Source organism: Lolium rigidum, chromosome 7 (assembly GCF_022539505.1).
Source record: "Lolium rigidum isolate FL_2022 chromosome 7, APGP_CSIRO_Lrig_0.1, whole genome shotgun sequence".
In the NCBI taxonomy this organism is placed as follows: Eukaryota; Viridiplantae; Streptophyta; class Magnoliopsida; order Poales; family Poaceae; genus Lolium; species Lolium rigidum.
In genome coordinates this window covers 132,386,721-132,401,855 of record NC_061514.1, presented here as the reverse complement: position 1 = coordinate 132,401,855, position 15,135 = coordinate 132,386,721, and the positions used below count along the sequence as shown (strand labels likewise).

The window sequence follows — 15,135 nt, the reverse complement described above, 5'->3', positions numbered from 1 at the left end:
TGATGGTCAACAAGACCACCAGTTTCAAAAAGCAGGGCAAGCCTAACAAGGGTAACTTCAAGAAGGGCGGCAAGAAAGTTGCAACGCATCCTGAGAAGCCTAAGGCTGGTCCTAAACCTGAGACTGTGTGCTATTACTGCAAGGGGAAGGGGCACTCGAAGCGTAATTGCCCCAAATACTTGGCCGATCTGAAGAGCGGCCACGTCAAAGAAAGGTATATTTGATATACATGTTATTGATGTCTATCTTACTGGTTCTCGTAGTAGTGCACGGGTATTTGATACTGGTTCGGTTGCTCACATTTGTAACTCGAAACAGAAACTGCGGAATAGACGAAGCCTGGCAAGAGACGAGGTGACGATGCGCGTTGGAAATGGATCCAAAGTCGATGTGATCGCCGTCGGCACGCTCCCTCTACATCTACCTTCGGGATTAGTTTTAAACCTCAATAATTGTTATTTGGTACCTGCGTTGAGCATGAACATTATATCTGGATCTTGTTTAATGCAAGACGGTTATTCGTTTAAGTCTGAGAATAATGGTTGTTCGATTTATATGAGTAATGTCTTTTATGGCCATGCACCTGAGATGAATGGTTTATTCTTATTAAATCTCGATAGTAGTGATACACATGTTCATAACATTGATGCTAAGCGAATTAAACTGAATGATAATTCTACTTATATGTGGCACTGTCGTCTTGGTCATATTGGAGTGAAGCGCATGAAGAAACTCCATTCCGATGGACTTCTTGAGTCACTTGACTTTGAGTCACTTGACAGATGCGAGGCATGTCTAATGGGAAAATGACTAAGACTCCATTCTCTGGTACAATGGAGCGAGCTACAGAATTGTTGGAAATCATACATACCGATGTGTGCGGACCAATGAGTGTAGCATCGCGCGGTGGTTATCGTTATGTTCTAACCTTCACGGATGATCTGAGTAGATATGGATATATTTACTTTATGAAACATAAGTCCGAGACTTTTGAGAAGTTCAAGGAATTCCAAAGTGAAGTAGAAAATCAACGTAACAAGAAGATTAAGTTTACGCGTTACGATCGCGGAGGCGAATATCCGAGTTATGAGTTTGGCATGCATTTAAAGAAATGTGGAATACTTTCACAGTTGACACCGCCGGGAACACCACAGCGTAATGGTGTGTCCGAACGTCGTAATCGAACTCTCTTAGATATGGTTCGGTCTATGATGTCTCTTACTGATTTGCCGTTGTCGTTTTGGGGTTATGCATTAGAGACAGCCGCATTCACTTTAAATAGGGCACCATCTAAATCCGTTGAAACGACACCTAAGCTGTCGTTCCTTAAAGTTTGGGGTTGCGAAGCTTATGTAAAGAAGTTACAACCTGACAAGCTAGAACCCAAAGCGGAAAAATGCGTCTTCATAGGATACCCTAAAGAAACAATTGGGTACACCTTCTATCACAGATCCGAAGGAAAAATCTTTGTTGCCAAGAACGGATCCTTTCTTGAGAAGGAGTTTCTCACTAAAGAAGTGACTGGAAGGAAAGTAGAACTCGACGAGGTTGATGAACCTTCTCTCCTAGATCGGAGTAGCGCGAGTGCCGGAAGAAGTTTACGCGCAGCCTACGGCGATAGGAGAGGAAGCAAATGATGATGATCATGAAGCTTCGAACGAGGAAGCTACTGAACCTCGCAGATCGACGAGGGAACGTACCACTCCTGATTGGTATGATCCCTGTCTAAATGTCATGATTGTGGACAACAATAATGATGACCCTGCGACGTATGAAGAAGCGATGATGAGCCCAGATTCCAACAAATGGCAAGAAGCCATGAAATCCGAAATGGGATCCATGTATGATAACAAAGTATGGACTTTGGTAGACTTACTCGATAGCCGCAAGGCCATCGAGAATAAATGGATCTTCAAGAGAAAAACAGATGCTGATGGTAATATTACTGTCTATAAAGCTCGACTTGTCGCAAAGGGTTTTCGACAAATTCAAGGAGTTGACTACGATGAGACTTTCTCACCCGTAGCGAAGCTAAAGTCTGTGAGGATTTTGTTAGCAATAGCTGCATTTTTCGATTATGAGATTTGGCAGATGGATGTCAAAACGGCGTTCCTCAATGGTGATATTGAGGAAGAGTTGTACATGGTACAACCCAAGGGTTTTGTCGATCCTGAAAATGTCGACAAGGTATGCAAACTTCAGCGTTCCATTTATGGACTGAAGCAAGCATCCCGGAGTTGGAATCTACGCTTTGATAGAGTGATCAAAGACTTCGGTTTTATACGGACTCATGGTGAGGCCTGTATTTACAAGAAAGTGAGTGGGAGTTCTGTAGCATTTCTGATATTATATGTAGATGACATATTATTAATTGGGAATGATATAGAACTATTAAGCAGCGTTAAAGGTTATTTGAATAAGTGTTTTTCGATGAAAGACCTTGGTGAAGCAGCGTACATTTTAGGCATCAAAATTTATAGAGATAGATCAAGACGCCTAATAGGCCTTTCACAGAGTACATACCTGGACAAGATTCTAACCACCACCACATACCTTTCACAGACCTTGGGCGAAGCCCTGCAGGAATTCTCCTCCACCACCACCACCACGCCGTCGTGCTGCTGGGATTCCGTGGAGATCTACCACACCTCCGCTGCCCGCTGGAACGGGGAGAGGAAGGAGCTTCATCGACACCGTACGCGCGACCGAGTACGGAAGTGCTGCCGGATTGCAGCACCGGGGACGATCGTCTACATCAACAACGAGATTAATCTCGTAGACTTTGGAATCTTCGAGGGTTAGTCTCATCTCCATCTCGTTGCTTCGATCTTGTAGATTAGATCTTGGGTGTTCCATAGATTAGATCTGTTGGTTTTATTCGTCTTGCGGTAGGAAATTTTTTGTTTTCTATGCTACGAACCCCATCATATTCTATCAATGTCCATCTTTTCAAGGGTACTAGCAAAGTTTGTGCAAGAACCAAGCATCTTATATTTAATAAAGACTTTTCTAGCCTCTCTTGCTACACCACCAAATTCTTTAAGAAGGGTTTCTAAGATAAAATCTTTCTTTTCCCCTTCTTCCATATCACCAAGTGTGAGAAACATGTGTTGGATTATAGGATTAAGATTAACAAATTTAGTTTCCAACATGTGAACTAAAGAAGCAGCAGCAATTTCATAAGTAGGAGCAAGTTCCACCAAGTGTCTATCTTCAAAATCTTCAGTGGTACTAACATGAGTGAAAAAATCTTCTATATTATCTCTCCCAATTATAGACCCACGGCCTACCGGTATGTCTTTTAGAGTGTACTTAGGAGGAAACATGATTAAATAAACAAAAAGTAAATAAAGTAAATGCAAGTAACTAATTTTTTTGTGTTTTTGATATGGAGAACAAGACAGTAAGTAAGGTAAAGCTAGCAACTAATTTTTTGTGTGTTTTGTTTAAGTGCGGCAAACAAAGTAGTAAATAAAGTAAAGCAAGACAAAAACAAAGTAAAGAGATTGGATTGTGGAGACTCCCCTTGCAGCGTGTCTTGATCTCCCCGGCAACGGCGCCAGAAATTTGCTTGATGCATGTAGTTGACACGTCCGTTGGGAACCCCAAGAGGAAGGTGTGATGCGCACAGTAGCAAGTTTCCCTCATTAAGAAACCAAGGTTTAATCGAACCAGTAGGAGTCAAGAAGCACGTTGAAGGTTGATGGCGGCGGTTGTAGTGCGGCGCAACACCAGGGATTCCGGCGCCAACGTGGAACCTGCACAACACAACCAAAGTACTTTGCCCCAACGAAACAGTGAGGTTGTCAATCTCACCGGCTTGCTGTAACAAAGGATTAGATGTATAGTGTGGATGATGATTGTTTGCAGAAAACAGTAAAGAACAAGTATTGCAGCAGATTGTATTCAATGTAAAAGAATAGGACCGGGGTCCACAGTTCACTAGAGGTGTCTCTCCCATAAGATAAATAGCATGTTGGGTGAAAAAATTACAGTCGGGCAATTGACAAATAGAGAGGGCATGACCATGCACATACATGATATGATGAGTATAGTGAGATTTAATTGGGCATTACGACAAAGTACATAGACCGCTATCCAGACATGCATCTATGCCTAAAAAGTCCACCTTCGGAGTTATCATCCGAACCCCTTCCGGTATTAAGTTGCAAACAACGGACAATTGCATTAAGTATGGTGCGTAATGTAATCAATAACTACATCCTCGGACATAGCATCAATGTTTTCTCCCTAGTGGCAACAGCACATCCACAACCTTAGAACTTTCACGTCACTCGTCCCAGATTTAATGGAGGCATGAACCCACTATCGAGCATAAATACTCCCTCTTGGAGTTAAGAGCAAAAACTTGGCCAGAGCCTCTACTAATAACGGAGAGCATGCAAGATCATAAACAACACATAGGTAATAGATTGATAATCGACATAACATAGTATTCTCTATCCATCGGATCCCGACAAACACAACATATAGCATTACAAATAGATGATCTTGATCATGTTAGGCAGCTCACAAGATCCGACAATGAAGCACATAAGGAGAAGACGACCATCTAGCTACTGCTATGGACCCATAGTCCAGGGGTGAACTACTCACTCATCACTCCGGAGGCGATCATGGCGATGAAGAGTCCTCCGGGAGATGATTCCCCTCTCCGGCGAGGTGCCGGAGGCGATCTCCTGAATCCCCCGAGATGGGATTGGCGGCGGCGTCTCTGGAAGGTTTTCCGTATCGTGGCTCTCGGTACTGGGGGTTTCGCGACGAATACTATATGTAGGCGGAAGGGCAGGTCAGGGGGCCACACGAGGGCCCCACACACCAGGTCGGCACGGCCAAGGCTTGGGTCGCGCCGCCCTAGTGTGGCGCCACCTCGTGGCCCCACTTCGTAAGTCCTCCGGTCTTCTGGAAGCTTCGTGGAAAAATAGGCCCTTGGGCGTTGATTTCGTCCAGTTCCGAGAATATTTCCTTACTAATATTTCTGAAACCAAAAGCAGCAGAAAACAACAACTGGCTCTTCGGCATCTCGTTAATAGGTTAGTGCCGGAAAATGCATAAATATGACATAAAGTATGCATAAAACATGTAGATATCATCAATAATGTGGCATGGAACATAAGAAATTATCGATACGTCGGAGACGTATCAGGAACCTATCCTTGCGAAAATGTACCCAGACCATATCACCAGGCTTGAACAACATCTACTTGCGCTTCTTGTCTATCACCCTTGTAGCATTGTTCTTGCCTTTCTTCTCTATCAACTCTTTAGTCTTCACATGTATCTTCCGTACAAAATCTGCCCTCTTTGATGCCTCCATATTGACTCTCTCATGTATGGGTAGAGGCAACAAGTCAAGTGGAGTAATGGGTTTGAAACAATATACCACCTCAAACGGACACAGCTCTGTGGTAGAATGTACCGCCCTGTTGTAAGAAAAATCCACATGCGGCAAACAATCTTCCCACTCCTTCAAGTTCTTCTTGATCATGGATCTTAACAGTTGTGACAATGTTCTATTCACCACCTCAGTTTGACCATCAGTTTGGGGATGACAAGTAGTGCTAAAAAATAGCTTCGTCCCCAGCTTTCCCCAAAGTGTCTTCCAGAAGTAGCTCATAAACTTCACGTCACGATCAGAAACAATAGTCTTCGGGACTCCATGTAGACGTACAATCTCCTTGAAAAATAGGTTAGCAATATGCGACGCATCGTCGCTCTTGTGGCAGGCAATAAAGTGTGAAATCTTAGAAAATCTATCCACTACCACAAATATAGATTCATGGCCTATTTTAGTACGCGGCAAACCAAACACAAAATCCATACTAATATCTTCCCGTGGTGTAGTAGGTGTAGGTAAAGGAGTATACAAACCGCGAGGCTTCAGCTTGGACTTGGACTTGTTGCAAGTAATGCATCTCTTCACATACCTGTCCACATCCCGCCTCATCTTTGGCCAATAAAAGTGATCAGCGAGCATGACTAGCATTTTCTCACGCCCAAAGTGACCCATCAAACCTCCAGCATGTGATTCCTGCAATAAGAGCAAACGCACAGACAATTCTGAAACACATAGTTTGTTAGCTCTAAACAAGAATTCATCATGTATGTGATATTTCTCCCATGCTTTACCAATAGCACACAAGCGATATGGTTCAGCAAAATCATGATCAGTGGCATACAAATCACATAGTACTTCTAATCCAGGAATTTGAACATCAAGTTGAGTTAATAACATATTCTTCCTAGATACAGCATCAGCAACAACATTATCTTTTCCCATCTTATGCTTAATAACATATGGAAAAGACTCAATGAACTCAACCCACTTAGCAAGACGCCTATGCAAGTTAGATTGAGCTTTCAGATATTTCAAAGCTTCGTGATCAGAATGTATGATAAATTATTTTGGCTATAAATAATGTTGCCAAACCTCAAGAACTCTAATTAAAGCATATAATTCTTTATCATAGATAGAAAAGTTCAACTTAGCACCAGAAAGTTTCTTAGAAAAATATGCAATTGGGAGACCCTCTTGCATCAACACACCACCAATCCAATACCACTAGCATCACATTCAATCTTAAATTCTTATTGAAATCAGGAAGTGCAAATAACGGTGCAGAAGTTAACATACGTTTCAGCTCATAAAATGCATGATCTTGGGCTATGCCCCACTCAAATGCAACACAATTTTTAGTCAATTCATTCAAAGGTGCAACAATAGTACTAAAATTGGGCACAAATCTTCTATAAAACCCAGCAAGATCATGAAAACTTCTTACTTGACTCACATTCATGGGAGTAGGCCAATTTTGAATTGCTTCAATCTTAGATGAATCTACTTTTACTCCATGCTTAGAGACAACATAACCCAGAAATATGACCTTATTTTTGAAAAATGTGCACTTCTAAAGATTACCATAGAGTTTATTATCACGCAACACTTGCAAAACATGTCGAATATGCATAGTATGATCAGATTCATTGCGGATGTAAATTAATATGTCATCAAAGTATACAACCACAAATTTTCCAATAAAATCACGTAAAACATGGTTCATCAGTCTCATGAAAGTACTAGGGGCATTAGTCAAACCAAAAGGCATTACTAACCACTCATATATACCAAATTTTGTTTTAAAGGCTGTTTTCCATTCAGCCCCCTTTTTCATCCTAGTTTGATGATAACCACTACGCAAATCAATTTTAGAGAAAACAACAGCACCACTCAGTTCATCTAGCATATCCTCTAAGCGTGGAATAGGATGACGATATCGAATAGTAATGTTGTTTATCGCTGTACAATCTACACACATGCGCCTTGTACCATCTTTCTTAGGAACTAAAATAACAGGAACTGCACAAGGACTAAGGCTTATGCGGATATAACCTTTGTCGAGTAGCGCCTATACTTGTTGCTGAATTTCCTTCGTCTCTTCGGGGTTCGTCCTATATGGCACTTTATTGGGCAGGGAGGCGCCGTGGATCAAGTCTATTTGATGTTCAATACCACGCAATGGTGGCAATCCTGCGGGCACCTCCTCCGAAAACACGTCGCTGAATTTCTGAAACACATTAGAAACACCAAGAGAAATAGGGGTCATGTCGTTAGAAAACAAAACCCCACCCTTGTACATGAGCACAAGAGGCATGGCTGTAGGATCCTCACTAAACTCTCGCATATCTTTTTTGGTGGCTAATATAACTAAGGAATTCACTCTCTCAATTTTCGTTATATCACTCATGGCATTACAATTCTCTCGCCTATCTATAGGTGCATCCTCCAAGTGTACTTCAGTTTTCTGACGAGATTCGTTGACAATTTGATGTGGTGACATAGGCTGCAAGTTAATTTTCTTGCCCTGAATTCCAAGTGATATGTATTGACACGGTCGTTGTGTTGCACAGAACGGTCATAGAGCCATGGCCGACCCAATAGTAAGTGACACACCGTTATAGGAACGACATCAAAATCAATGGAATATTTGTATGGCCCTATCTCAAAATCAACACGCACCATGTGGTTTACCTTCATCTCACCATTGTTGCTCAACCACTGAATATAGTATGGATGCGGGTGCGGTGCATACTTCAGTTTCAGCTTGGCACATAACTCCCTGCTTGCTAGATTGCGACAACTCCCACCATCAATAATGACCTTGCAAGCTTTATCGGGACCAACTAGTGCCTTTGTTTGGAACAAATTGCAGCGTTGAGTAGATGCACTCGGCTGCACATTAAGAGCACGCCGTGACACAACAATAGTGCGAGCTTCAGGCGGATAAGCATCTACACCATCACTGTCATAATCATCATCTTCTGGAGGCTCCGGATCAGCATCATCTCTAGTCTCATACTCACTGTCCCCATTAATAATCATGACCTTGCGGTTAGGACAATCTCTCTTGAAGTGACCATTACCACCACATGTATGACAAACCATATCTCGGTTGCGCGCTATAGACATGCTAGAACCACTTCCACTTGTAGTAGTTTCGGGCTTCTTTGTGTTGGACACATTGAAGACCGGCTTGCTAGATGAAGTAGGAAACGTTGCGGGGCGCGAGGATAGCGCCGGTACCATAGGAGGCAGCACCCTAGGTGTGTAACGCCCAACACCAGTAGCACGTCCCTTGATTTGCGCTTCTTCAGCTAATTGTGATTCAGTTTCTCTTGCATGATGTAGCAGCTCATTCATTATAGTGTAACGGTGATGACGAACAATGTCTTTGATATTATACTTCAAATATAAGTTGCGTATCATTTTAAACTATATCTAATAAGTTGGTTACCCAAATTATTAGTAAAAAAATGTCTTAAAAAGCAAAGTGACTTTGTATTTAAAAACAGAGGAAGTAAATTAGTGGAATGATGGAGAAGGACATGAAGATGCTTTGGTAGCTCGGTTGGGCGACACGTACGCTGCTTTTACAGTTCCTGTTGCTTTAAAAAGTGTCCGTCTCGTTTTCCGTCTGGGCAGGGCAGCGCAGGAGAGGAGACTCCATGGGTGGAACGTGGCGACGGGTCTTCCTGCCGCTGCCGGATGCCGGCCGACGCGCGCGTGAGGGTCGAGGAAGGAAGCCCAAAATATCCCCACCGCCGGCCGTTTTCTCCGTCCCTCCGACCCGACCTAATCAACCCCGGCGCCAGCCTCAGCCTGAGCCCATCCTTCCGGCCTGGCCCAAGTCAACCCGCCCCTCAAAGCACGACAACCCCACACCGCCGGCACCGCACCGCCGCACCACCACCGACCCTAAACCAGATCGCCTTTCTCCGCCTCCCACCCTAGATCCCCAATTCCTTCCTCCCCGATCCGATCCGCCGCCATGGACGACGACGACGCATCCATGTCGCCCTCGCTCTCGCCGGCCTCCTCCTCGCCGCTCCCCGTCGCCTCCGCGCTCCCCATCTCCGACCCCGTCACCGTCGCCTCCGCGCCTCCCGGCGGCCTCATGGCCCTGGCGCTCCCGATCCAGAAGCACGCCTCCTACCCCACCCACGCCGGCAGCACCACCACCGGCGGCGGCGGCCGGGAGGACGCCTGGAGCGAGGGCGCCACCTCCGCCCTCATCGACGCCTGGGGGGAGCGCTTCGTCGCGCTCGGCCGCGGCAGCCTCCGCCACCCGCAGTGGCAGGAGGTCGCCGAGTCCGTCTCCGCCCGCGACAACTACTCCAAGGCCCCCAAGTCCGACGTCCAGTGCAAGAACCGCATCGACACGCTCAAGAAGAAGTACAAGATCGAGAGGGCCAAGCCCGTCTCCTCATGGCACTTCTTCGACCGACTCCACGTCCTCCTCGCGCCCACATACAACAACAACAACAACAACCACAAGCCCGCTGCCGCCCACCCCAACGGCCGCAACACCGTGCCCACGGCGCTGCGCGTCGGCTTCCCACAGCGCAGCCGCACGCCGCTGATGCCCGCCGCCGCCACCACCGCCAAGCGGAGGGCGCCGTCTCCCGACATGTCAGCGGCGTCCTCCGAGTCCTCCGACGGGTTCCCGCCGGAGCCCGTGCTCCCCGCGGCCAACGGGAATAAGAGGAGGAGGACGGAGCCCGCGGACGCCGCCACCGATGGCGACCGCGTGCAGGGCATGCGGGACCTAGCGCAGGCCATACGGCGTTTCGGCGAGGCCTACGAGCGCGTCGAGACGGCCAAGCTGGAGCAGACCGTCGAGATGGAGCGCCAGCGCCTCGACTTCGCGCGGGAGCTCGAGTCGCAGCGGGTGCAGTTCTTCCTCAACACGCAGATGGAGCTATCGCAGGCCAAGAACCACGCCTCGCCCGCTGCCCCGGCCGCTGCTAGGAGAATGCCGTCCGCTCCGGGGGATTCCTCCTCCCGAAGGATGGCGCCGGTTCAAGATTCCTCCTCCAGAAGAATGTCATCGTTTCCTGATGCCAGGACGAGCAGCAATCACCATGGCCGGTACCGCACCAACGATGGTGGTAGCCGGCACCATCATCGCCCTGCCCCTCGCCCGCACTACCAGTACCATGAGAACAATGTGCCCGCCTCTGCAGCAGCCAGCGATGACGAGGTGGAGGAGGACGACGACGAGGAGGAAGACGAGGACAAGGAAGAAGAGAGCCAGTGATGAGGCTGAATAACAAACCGTTCCATTGGTGATTCAAGAGTTAGTATTGGTATATTCTTAGTGTTGCATTGCAACAACATAGCTTATATTGAAAGCAAGCAGGAACTACTATATCTAGGCACTACTTATTGGCAATTGTTAATCAAAGTGAGCACTAGGAGTATTAGTTAGTAGGTAGTTATGAGAAGCTTCCTCAATGTACCATGTGTTAGCCACATAAAATTCATGTTTCTTTATCTAGTTATAAGAACACCATTTTATTTGATCCAGGTGATTTCACATCAATGCTAAATCTTGTGATCTCTGTCCTTGACATCATACAACTTAGCTTACATTGAATGCAAGTAGAAACTACTATGTCTAGGCATTACTTATTTGCAATTGCTTATCAAAGTATGCACTAGGAGTATTCTTAGTTGGCTGTTATGGTAAGCTTCCTCCCCTGTATCATGTGTTTCATGTTCTCTGTTCTGATATTATTTGTGCCCGGTAGTCTGGCATATTTGGTAAATCTTGTGATCTCTGTCCTTGACATCATACAATTTAGCTTGTATTGAATGCAAGATGAAACTAATATATAGCCAATATTTATTGGCAACTGTTCTATCAAAGTGAGCACAAGGAGTATTATTGCTAGGTAGTTATGATAAGTTCCCACCATGTACCGTGAGCTAGCCACATATTTTCATGATTCTTTATCTGATATCATCTGTGCCAATAATTGTGGTCTTTGTCCTTGCTAATTTGTGTCCAACATCAGCAGCCTGAACCGCAGGTTAAGAGCACTATATCATCAGTTTGTACTGTGTGTGAAATATTTTGCTGTCAGAACTAACTGGACTGATCCATGTTTACAATGTTATGAAGATCTCCTGGTGTATGCTTGCTGCCTTTTGTAGTATATAAAGGTCAGGATCCTGTTGTGTGGTTTATGGAGGTTTGCCAACAAGTATGTCATAGCTGTAGACCTTGTGACCTTTCTCAGGGTGCTACGTTTCATTGTTAAAATCTCTGTTCAGTATCAGCAGCCTGAAGTGGGCCTTAAAAGTGCACTTGTCATCAGATTCTACAATGCCATGGACATAGCCTGGTGTTAGTTATGTTTTGCCTTTTTTAGAGTGTAATAAGGTTCAGGTGATGTACTGTATCTTCTGCTATGATAGTGGCTGTGTGAAGAATCTATGCAAGTGCGATCAATCATCTTTCGTAAAAAAAGAAGTTGATTCCTTGTCTGATTGCGACGGAGCCGCTGTTGTTTTCTGCATATTGCGTGGCTGTGCGACGCATATGAGTCCATGTCACTACCTGGATGAAATCAAACATGTAGCCATTTTTCTTATTTAAAAAAGGGGCAGCAGTTGTTGCCTTGTTGGGTCACCACTTCCTCAATAGCAGGCGCAATATGTTGGGCATGTTGCTTTTAGGAAGAACAGCTACAACCAAAGTGCATGCCGCACAATAAGATTTACAACGCTGGGTATGTACTCCAAAACTGCCCGAAATCTGTCTTTGAATTAAATTACTACAGCTATTAGGAATTCCAGATTACATGATGCACCTCTGTGAAGGTTCACGAGCCGCGCGGGTTAGAAAAAAAGTTTCTCTTGGGTCAAACTCATCGAAAAACAAGCTCACTCTCTTGATGTTTCGCTGACGAGTGCTGCTATTGTAGGGTGAATGCTTGTGCACCCAAGTGTTTTGATCTTTTTGCTAAACATATGGTTGTCCAATTGTTAAGTTGGCTTGTGCGGTTTAGTAGAGTTTGACGTTTGAACTATCAGAATACCAGGTGTTTGACCTTTTGCTAAAGAGGTAGTTGTCCAATTGGTTAAGTGGGCTATGATGTTTTTGGTGACTTTGAACTTTTGAAGTTTGAAATTTGCGAATATCTTATGACGCTCTATATTGTTTTGCAAGACATGATACAATAAACAAGAAAATAACACATCCGATCGATCCTTTTAGGCATGCCAAACTATAAGAGTGCTCCCGAGAACGCCGCGGGGGGGGGGGGTAGATCGCCACAGGCAAGCCTCCCCATAACGCCTCCCTTCCCTTCCGCCGCTGCCGTCGGCTTCGGCTGCGGTGGAGGAGGCCCCCGGTACCTAAGGTGCTAGGGGTGGAGGTCGCGGGGATTCTCATCGATGGGGCTGCTTGAGCGGCGCCAATGAAGAGGGTCGCCGGCGGTGGTCGGGACGGCGATCCCTGGCCAGGCGGCGGTTGCATCTGCTCCGGATCTTCGCGGAACATGGGCGCTGGAGGCAAACCGCGGGCTGAGGCACCCCGCCTAGGCTCGCTGTCTTGAGGCGGTGCGAGGGGGCTTGGGGCGGAGGTGCCGTGGTGGCGGCGTTGAGGCGCGGATCTGAGGATCTCCTTGGCGGCGTTGATGCGTAGCTGCCATGGCGGGCCTTGGCTTGAATCCGATCTGGGCCTACGACTGCGTGCTTCGTCCTGGCGGGATGCTTCAGCGACAGTCAGGATCATCTTCTCCTCTTCTTCCAGCTGGTGGCGTGGGGGCTGCTGGCTTGGATCGAATAATGGCGGTGGTCCTAGGATTTCTTCTATCGCCAAGATGATGATCTTCCGGTGCTTGTCCCCATTGATCTGGCGGAAGTGGCGTGTTCCGGAAGGCTCCGTCGGTGCTCCACTGGGCGTTTTATGCCTGGAGTTTTCTGGATCGGGTGGGTTCGGTCGTGCGCACCCGTGTTTTACTCTGATCATTTGGTTTTAGAGGGAGCGCTTCGAAGCTTTGCTGGCTGTTAATATCATGGAGCATGTTTTCGTTTCGTGATGCTGGCGGAGAATGACATGGAAGCCGAGATCCGAGGTCTAGCAATGGTGGCTCGAGTCTTGATGGCAAAGAGGAATTGGCTTGGTGATTTGTGGCTTGGAGCAGCGGTATGCGAGTGGGGGCGACTGCATAGGAGAAGTTCAAAGCCTTATCTTTCAGGCTGAAAATTCAAGGTCTGGCCTTAATTGGTTGTGCTTGACAATGGCCATGTTGAAGGCATTGTTTTGAGAGTGAGGTCTTTCTTCAGGGTGAAAACCTAAGATCTATGATCGAGCGACGACAACGCTTGTGCACTGTTATCTTCTTTGAGGCGTCGCTTTTGGAGAAGGCTGGTATTGTTGTGGTGTTAGTACTGCTGTTTAAAAGAGTGGATCACTGTAGTGGGATATTTCTTTTTTGTAATTCTTCTTTCTTTTTTGGATGTGTGCATCCGTAATGCCGCTAGGGCAATGCGTTATTTTAGAGGTTAGGTGTATTTGGTATCTTCGCGATATTAATATATCTACTTATCGAAAAATAAAATAACAAGAGTGCTGGCAAATTAACAGAATAAGCTTGCTGGATGTGCTACTAAATACTAATGCAGATTTGGAATGAAAGGAAGTGGTCACTTCCCAATCTTCAGAAAACTAGAAAAGATATAACAATGAATTGGAAGATCACTTCTACACCCCCACCTTCTCCCTCAGCTCGGCCATAATGGATGGAAACTTCTGAACCAGTTGCACATAACAGTCGGTCAAAACGACCTTCTTGAAATTCTTCTCCTCCACAAAGAAGGCAATGCATTTGTCCTTGAGCTCCCGGCAGTTGTATGTTTCGGCACAGTTCAAGGTAGCAGCAACTGTATGTACGGACACGTAACTCCATAACTTGTCGGCGCACATCACCTTCAGTCTATCCATGGCGTACCGGTCGGCTGCGGCAAGCAGATGCGGATACATATCCAAAGGGGAGCTCCCAAGCTTGTCATCTGGAGGTAACACATCGGTGTACATGAACCGGAGGAGAACCTTGAAGACAGCAGGCTCAATGTCTTCCAGTGTGATGCGAGACATCTTAGCCTCCGCCATGGCGCCGAAGAGCTCTACCTTGAACACTGGTGAGCGGGCGGCAAGGACGGCCCGGTGAGCAGCGAACTTCTTGCCGTCGACTATGAAGGAAACGTCGGAACCATCTGCGCCGTCTAGCAGTTGACCGAGATGATCCCCGATGTCAGAGGACGGCACGGCTAGAGGGTAATCACGCACCACTATGACCCCGCACACAAACGTGGCCCAACCATTCACCACATACTGAACCTCGAGATCGCTTCGCTTGATAAAACTAGCCCACCCCCAGGCTGTGTAGCCCTTGAGTGGGTAATCCTGGATGCATCTCTTTGCGTTGGACGAAGACGGTTCACCGTTCTTGTCCATGAAAAAAGCGTCGAAGATGGCCTTGACGACGTTGGACTTGCTCATTAGCTCGAGAAAGATTGCGATGTACTCACCCTTTTCGGCCTCACTGTACCCACGCGGGTAGCAGTTAACCCTCCATGAGTGTCCACCGACGGAGATGGCATCGGAGTGGACGACGGCGCCGATGGCAATGTCCTTCGTCTCCGAATAGTTAAGTTTGAACGACACGAAACCAGAGTCCAACATGTTGCCATGTGCTGCTCCTTGCATTCTGTCTATAGTACTGTACGTATGTCTTGATGAAGCAATCAGTTAATTCTGAAAGTAA

The 15,135-nt window shown here is 46.4% G+C and overlaps 1 protein-coding gene and 1 pseudogene across 2 annotated transcripts; one reads left to right on the top strand and one right to left on the bottom strand.

Annotated features, from left to right (window-relative positions):
* The first annotated feature begins 9,211 nt into the window (after nucleotides 1–9,211).
* LOC124676980 (trihelix transcription factor ASIL2-like) lies at nucleotides 9,212–10,920 on the top strand. 2 transcript variants are annotated; one of them, XM_047212991.1, is made up of 2 exons: nucleotides 9,212–10,336; nucleotides 10,397–10,920. In XM_047212991.1, exons 1-2 carry the CDS (start codon nucleotides 9,348–9,350, stop codon nucleotides 10,614–10,616), a joined length of 1,209 nt encoding a protein of 402 aa, XP_047068947.1. In that variant the 5' UTR covers nucleotides 9,212–9,347; the 3' UTR covers nucleotides 10,617–10,920. The 2 variants fall into 2 exon arrangements, with proteins under 2 accessions (XP_047068947.1, XP_047068946.1); XM_047212990.1 differs by having other exon boundaries at nucleotides 9,212–10,920.
* Nucleotides 10,921–14,072: 3,152 nt separating this feature from the next.
* LOC124672015 lies at nucleotides 14,073–15,053 on the bottom strand (annotated as a pseudogene).
* Nucleotides 15,054–15,135: the final 82 nt, after the last annotated feature.